This window comes from Ctenocephalides felis, unplaced genomic scaffold (genome assembly GCF_003426905.1).
Source record: "Ctenocephalides felis isolate EL2017-DRISC unplaced genomic scaffold, ASM342690v1 CF-g0.4_SCAFFOLD_03572, whole genome shotgun sequence".
In the NCBI taxonomy this organism is placed as follows: Eukaryota; Metazoa; Arthropoda; class Insecta; order Siphonaptera; family Pulicidae; genus Ctenocephalides; species Ctenocephalides felis.
Window position 1 is genome coordinate 28803092 of NW_020539726.1, and position 8277 is coordinate 28811368.

The 8277-nt window shown below is 30.6% G+C and overlaps 1 protein-coding gene across 1 annotated transcript in view; it reads right to left on the minus strand.

Annotated features, from left to right (window-relative positions):
* LOC113388336 (homeobox protein 5-like) overlaps positions 1-6235 on the minus strand; it is a 231617-nt gene extending 225382 nt beyond the window's left edge. The window contains exon 1 of the mRNA XM_026625725.1: positions 6076-6235. Within this exon, the coding sequence (XP_026481510.1) occupies positions 6076-6130 (55 nt within the window). The 5' untranslated portion in view covers positions 6131-6235. The remainder of the gene's footprint in view (positions 1-6075) is intronic.
* Positions 6236-8277: the final 2042 nt, after the last annotated feature.

Genomic DNA, 8277 nt, shown 5'->3' on the forward strand with positions numbered 1-8277 from the left:
CAAAAATTTGCTGATGATCATAAGAGAATATGGATTAAAAAATGGCAATTAAAACCAAAGGGAAATATTGCCCAAAAAGCTACAAGTTGTTCCAATAATCTTAACAAATTTAACATTTCTTTGGTTTCTTTGATATATTAAGTTTCGTTGATACATTTTTAACTAAAATATTTAATAAAGTTATCATGGCCCCGTGTGAAAAAAATTCTGATATCATGGAGATTAACATGTTAGTAAGATTAATTTTATGAATTCCTATGTAACTGGCTCTATATTGAAAAGATCCTTGGCCATACAAAAAAATTATATCTTTTATCAGAGTTTTTTTTAGATAATTGAAAATGAGCTTTAAGTTGTTGTTGGATTTGATCAAAACAACTTGCTAATATTTTAGAATTATTTTTAATGATTAGAAGAAAACTTTAGAGACTTTAGATTTATGTCCAAATAAATCTATTACCTATCTATGTGCATTACCTCCTCTTATAAAGTATGTTTTACTGAGAAGTTCTGATTTAAAATATTCTTTTTTTATAATTTTTTCAGTATATTTTGTAGTATCTCGACTGGAAAGAGCACAATGAGAACCGAGACGTCGTCACGTCCACGTCCACGTCATGGCACAAGGTGACAAAAGGCTACAAACACCTGTGATAATATTGGCCGTGTCAGCAACCAACTCAAACGCGTATTGGTTTTTACGTGAACTCTCCAAATGATTGTGGTCAAAGTGAGGATCTTAGGTAAAAACATTACACTCAAAATTTTTATCAAATTAGTCGGATAAAAGTGTTTAGTATAAGAGATCATACAAATAATGTCAATTTATCAAATTCAGAAATAAACTAGTGGTGTATGGCATCGTGCTTTAAGGCAAATTGCTAGAACTATCCGTACCGTAACGAAATGTTCGAAGTATATTAAATGTTTTCAAATAAATTATTATAAGTACTGCAACATTGTCTGAAAAATGAAAAATGAATGAAATCGGTTGATCCGTGCGCCCGAAAATGTATACGAAAAATTGTATCCATACATACATACACACACGCACACATACATCAATTTTTTGTAAGGTATGCCAAAATGTTCGGAAACATTAGAAACATGATATGTAAAAAAATTTCAATTTCGACTTTTGGACGATTACAATAACTTATCCTAGAAGTTAATAATTATTAATTCTAGAGTAAAATTTGATATTGATGTATTGGAAGTTATATAGTGAACATATATATAGAAAGTTATATTGTCGTACTGCCAAAAAATGATATTTCGTTTTATTGAATAATTTCGTTAAAAAATTTATATGTATCATAGGGAAAAAAAATTAATAATATGTATAATATTTAATAGCAAATAGTCACGCATGATGAATTTTCTTTCTTGACGAGTATATTCGTCAATCACAGTAAACTGGTTAATAGCATGCAAATTATATAAAAAGTTGTAGTATATTTTTCGCTAACTTTGTGTAGGGTAAGTTATAGTAATCGCAAAGAAATCGAAACTGAATTTTCATAGATTTTTACGTTCAAAGGTTTCTGAACATTTTGGCACACATTAGAAAAACAAGATGTAAGTGTGTGTATGTGCGGATACAACTTTTCGTCGACGATTTCAAGAATACGCATCAGCCGGTTTGAATGACTCTATGAACGGCAGGTCTAGCCGTTTCGAAGATACTGAGCAAAAAGTGCTAAAAATGATAATTTTGTTTTTGAGATAACGGAGCGTCCGATTTCAATAATTCAAAAAACATGATACTTGTATTGATAAAATGAAGAGATAATAAAATTTTTGTAAAGGCAGGTCTAGCGGTTTCGGAGATCCAACAAAAAAAAGTATAAGAAATACGATTTGGCGGTCAAAAATAATCATTAGACATATGCACATCAAATTACTAGATATTTCATAGAGATTTTAATGGTAAGTATAAACTTTGTTTACATTTCTATGGGTTCCGAACCAATGCTTATTGGTTAGACAGAAACTCGGCGCTTTCGCGCTTCGATTTTTCTTATATAAAACAGTCACGCAACTCGATTACTTTGCAAAAAGTTCAAAATTCTCAAAAAAATCAAAACATAAAAACACGAATTTTTTAAAAAAGTCTAATAATTTTTAAAAATTTCAAATTCTCAAAGATTTATTTTTTTCTAAGTTTTAAAAAAATATTTGAATTTTTTTTAAAAAGATAATTTTTCGGTACGAAAAGTTCCAGCAATTTGCCTCAAGGCGCGATGCCATGCACAACTAGCTTAATTACAAAAAGTTCAAAATTTTCAAAAAAAAAACAAAAAAAAAAAAAAATTAACATTTCAAAAAATTCAATTTTTTCCAAAAATTTCAATATTTTCAAAAATCTCATTTTTTTAAAGTTTCTTATGAATTTTAAAGCTTTTTTAAAAATGCTAATGTGCACGTTGCCATGTACCACTAGTTGTAATTAAAAGTTCAAAATTAAAAAAAAATATATAACAAAATAGAACTTTTGAAAAAACTCAATTCTTTCCAAAAACTTCAAGTTTTCAAAGCATTTTAAAGCTTTTTTAAAAATGTTAATTTTTGGTACAGAAAGTGCCAGCAACTTTCCATAAGGCGCGATACCGTGGTGCATGGTATCGCGCCTTATGGCAAGTTGCTGGAACTTTAACAGTAAATTGCTAATACCACATCGAACAATTTTCCAACTCAGCATTTCGCAAATTGGCTTCGCACGTCTCGCCACACAATCGCACATGTGCACATACATGCACATGTGCCATTATTGATAATTTGCACGGACGTTCAATATAAACATTGTCACCGATATTAACAATACAAATATCGATAAATATTAAATACTAACACACATGTCGATGTCGATCGACCTCCTCGAATGCACGTTTGACCTCGGCGGTTTCACACAACGCATAATTCTTAACGTCGAGCTCGGTACTTGTCGTTGTCGACACATTGGAAATAATCATTTTTAGCAGTGGTAAACGATAAATCTTGATATTAGTGTGAAATTCACAATATTGTAAACCCATAGGGTAAGTCATTGTAATCGTCCAAAAATCGAAATTAAATTTTTTTACATATTTTACATTTTGAAAGGATGTGTGTGGGTGTATGGATACAAATTTTATATAAAATAGAATAATGAAATATAAAATTAAAATAATGAAAGTTACACCATTTAAAATAATATATTGGAAATCATTTATGGAAATAGTTATGTATATACAAATATAAATTCCATTTGTATAAAAATATAAACAATTTATTGATCTTAAAATTTCATGATATGAAAATTACAAGTGATTTTGTTCCTGTCTCGAATTCCAAGCTTGCTTGATTCCCCACATAATATTCGTCGAATATTTCATTGCGATACGGGAAGTTCCAGCAATTTGTCTTAAGGCACAATGCTATACACCACTAGTTTTGTACAAGTTTAGTAATTAATTTTCAAGAAAATCGCGTGGTTTGAACTCAATAAATGTCTCGATTCGATGTATTGCTTCAAACTGTTCTATTTTAGTAGTACATACAGACACTGAAGATGAGATGAGATGAGATAATAATCATTATAGTTTTCATAGTAAAAGAACTATTTTTAGTATTTAATAACTAGTAATGCATGGCATCGTGCCTTAAGACAAATTGCTGGAACTTCTCGCATCAAAAAATATTTTTTTTTAAAAAGTTTCAATTTTTTTTAACTGGAAAAATTAAGATTTTTGAGAATTTTAATTTTTTTAAAAATAATTTGACTTTTTAAAAAAAAATGATTTTTTTACATTATAAAAAATATTTTGAATATTTTTAACTTTTTTTCAAAAAAAAGCACGCGTAGTACTCTAAAGGATACACATTGGTACGGAATCCATCGAAATGTAAACAAAAATTGTATTATTATTAAAATCCTTATAAAATATCTGATAATTAGATGCCCATATGTATAATGATCATTTTTGACTGCCAAATGGCTTTTTTTTATTTTTTTATTGTACCTCAGAAATCGTTAGACCTGCCCTTTCAAAAATTTAACCAGTTCTTCATTTAGTAAAAACAAATACTTATAAAAACAAATAAGAACAGAATAAAATAAAATGTTTCCCGAAATCGTCGACAAAAATTTGTATCCGAACACACGCACACATAAATACATCCATTTTTTAAGGTATGCCAAAACGTTCAGAAACCTTTGAAACGTAAAGATATATAAAATTTTTTATTATCGATTTTTTTTTCAAGATTACTATAACTTACCCCGCGGGTAGTTAAAAAACTTATTAGTTTGTCAATAAATAAATATTACTTATGTGTTTTTGAGATGTACGATGCAAAAATCATTTACCATTTACTAATACAATTTTTCCAATATATATTTTTTATTATACGACATAGACATATATGTAACTTTTTGGTTTAAGAACTTCAAAGTTTTACACAAAAAATATTATCACCTCATATCAAATTTATGAGATTATGAAATAATACACGTATTAAAAAACTAATTAAAATTGTGATTCAAAATTGATAACATTCGTGGCAATTTTGTCAGTTTTTGTAATAAGATTTTTATCAATTCCAGACAATCAAAAAATGATGATACCTACATGTCTTATTGAAACATAAATAAACATTGACTATGCAACAATCAATAGATAAAAAAACTATTGACTAATTGAAAACTATTGGTTGGTGCTTCGGAGGCAAATAAACCATATTATAACATATTGTTAAATCTAAAAATACTGATTCTACAATATAATAATTACATCAATAAACTATTGATAAATTCAATATGAATGTTTTCGCGTTTATTAACTTCGTGTAGGGTAAGTTATAGTCAAGCCGAATACATAAATTTTATATCAATTTTATTTTTTTCATTTAAGTAAGCCCCAAGTAATTTCAAGTCATATGAATTTTTTTGATATTTTACCAAATAATATTGGCTCCTTCGTGAATTGGTGCATAAATTTCAATTTTGTAACATTGTTAACAATTAAAACTAAACAATATCAATATTTTTAACTTTTGCTATGCTTTTCAACCTGAAACAACATTTTTATACACAAAAGTGCAAACATTATTTAGCAAATGGTATAACTCGTTAATACCAACAAATTTGTTTAAAAAAAACTTATTGTTTTTCATTTGCATATATAGGCTTTTAATTGCTAATTTTTATTTTTATGCAAAGGAAGTCTTCATAGACTTGCATTACTTAGAAAGAACGAATTGCACTAACTAGAAGGAGAAAAGAGAGAAAATCATAGTATTCTAGATACTCCCCCCTTAAAATAGTGCCAAACGGCAGTTCCCGTAAAATGGAATAATTCATTATTACCAAAAAAATGTTTAAACAGAATTTGTTGTTTTTGATTATATAGGCTTTTGATTACTGATTTTTATTTTTACGTAAGGGAAGTGCTCGTAGACTTATATAGAAAGAAGCAGAGCGAATTACGAGCAAAAGAAAAAATAAGTATTCTAGATCCTCCCCCTTAAAATACTGCCAAGCGGCAAAAAACATAAAAAAAATTGTTTAAATAGAATTTGTTGTTTTTTATTTGCATATATAGTAAGGTGATCATTTTTTGCATGAAATCCATGACGGATTAGAACATGTGAAAGAGCGGGGGGAGGGGTGTTTAGATGTTGGTGAGCTAAAAACTTATATCCACAATGTTTGGGTTCAAATTTTCTAGTTAAAATATATTTAAAAAAAATATTGGCAATCAAAACATTTTACTGATTTTTATTTTTATGCAAGGGAAGTCCTCATAGACTTACGTTATATGGAAAGAAGCAGAGCTAGTTTGTAGAGGAGTGAAAATCATAGTATTCTAGGTCCTCCCCCCATGAAGTAATGCCAAACGGCGGTTCCCGGAAGCAAAGACAAAGGGCAAGAGAAAAACAAAAATTTAGCCGATGGTGGTAATGAACCAAACATACCGAGGCAAACATCTTGGACTGGTATTTTTTTGCTGTATATAAAAATACTGATTTTTTGTTTTCCTTATATTTTTACATGTAAAACTAAAATGCGTCCCATAAAATAAAAAAATCTCTTACCTGAATAACACCAAGCTGGCCAAACTACAGGAGCCTCTGTATCAATTTCACGCATTTTACGAATGAGGAACACTTCATGAAAATTTCCTTGCGAATAATTTATGTCACTTTTCACAAAACACTTAACATCATTAATTAAAAAATATAATTTGTCACTGCCAAAAATGTAGAAACACTAATCCAACTAAGAATCACACACGTTATAATAAACACAAAGATCCAATTTATAAAATGATAATAGTAACTTATTAAGTCTTCGGGCGGTCAAGAAACTACCTATACTAGTTACCACGTTGTTGTTAAATAACAGGCAAATGCTCCCAAACAAGTCGGGGTGTCTTTGGGGTAAATAAAAATTTTAGTCACGCACTTTTACACTTAAAATTTAATTCAAATTAAATCTTAAATGTTCTGAATCTGCACTGCATCTCATAAGTTCGGGTTTCTTCCTTCGGCGACCTGGCCGAGAATACCGTCTTCTATTCTGGTCTATATATACAACGCACTCGTACACACAAATCCGACGATATAAATAAACGCACTCTTGTTCACGTGAACTTCGACACAGGCACGTGGTAAAAAAAAAATAGGAATTTTAGGAAATTGTTAGAAAATTAGCCGTAGGTCCACACGACACCTGGAAGTCTTTGTTTGCACGTGCTTGTTGATTACACGTGTTTCATATCAGGTATGTGTTTACAAGTTTGACGTCATAGAAATAGTGTAAGGTGACAATGATACTGGAGACACATTTGTGGTGCAAGGATAAGAATGCTCTGGAGGACACTGGTAAATGACGCAAAAGAGGTATCCCATGTAAACACTTTACCAATTAGGTATCACTGCAGAAGAGTCCACAACTCAGGTAAATCTCACACAGTAACAATTTTTTCCAATTTTGATTTATCACCAAATGATACTATTATAGTCCAAAGTTTGTTATTACTACTAAATAAATTTTTCACATAAAATCACACGTAACTAAATCTATTATCTACCGACCGTTCCGTTCGGATTGCGCCGAGCAACTGAGGTGTATTCTACCAAGGTGCGTTTACCGGCGCAAAAGAGTGGGAGAGAGCGAGAGAGAGAGGCGAGAGGGGCGTCTCGTCGTGTCGCGTCGTGCACCCGAATAAGAGCACAGGTAGCTTCGCACGTGCGTTGATTAGCACGTGCACCTGTGTTACGCACCTAAATGTGCGTACATTGGTTTTAGTTCGGATTAATATGTGAAAGGTGAATTGGTGATAATATGGTTTGGGGTAATTAATGCGTTTGGTGAACTTGTTGGAGAAAATAGTTAGTTTTATCAAAATATGTATATAAAGTTGAGATGATAAAGTTGTTGCTCCATTCCGCTTTGAAAACCAATGTTAAACTAGTGGGGCGCATGGCATCGTGCCCTAAGGCAAATCGCAGCAACTTCCCGTACCAAAAATTATTTTTTTTTAAAAAACGATTAACATTTTTGAAAAAAAATTACTTCGAAAAAATTAGATTTTTGAGAAACTAAAAATTTGACAAATATTTACTTATTTTTTGAAAAAAAAAGACTTTTTGAAGAAAAATTTATTTTGAAATATTTTGGAAATTCTGCACTTTTTTTCAAAGCAATCGTACTGCTTTGACTGTATAGAGACGAAATATCGAAGCGCGTAAGCGCCGCGCCGCCTCTAACGAATATCATTGATACGGAACCCATAGGAATGCAAACAAAATTTATACTTATTGTTAAAATCTCTATAAACTATCTGATAATTTGATGTGCATATATCTCATGATCTTTTTTGACCGCTAAATGGCATTTTTTTACTTTTTTCATTAGATCTCCGAAACCGCTAGACCTGCCTTCATGAAAATTTGATCAGTTCTTTATCTTGTCAATACAAGTAAAATGTTTTTTGAATTATTAAAATCGGACGCGCCGTTCTCTTAAAAACTGAGTTACCGTTTTTGGCACTTTTTGCCTCATATCTTCGGAACGACTAGACCTGCCTTCGCCAAGAACTAATCAGCACGTCTCCTTATCAATATGAATCGAATGTTTTTTGAATTATTTAAATCGGTTACCGAAATCGTCGACAAAAATTTGTATCCGCACACACACACGCACACACACGCACACACACACATACACACACATACATCCATTTTTTTTAAGGTATGCCAAAATGTCCAGAAACCTTTGAAACGTAAAGATAT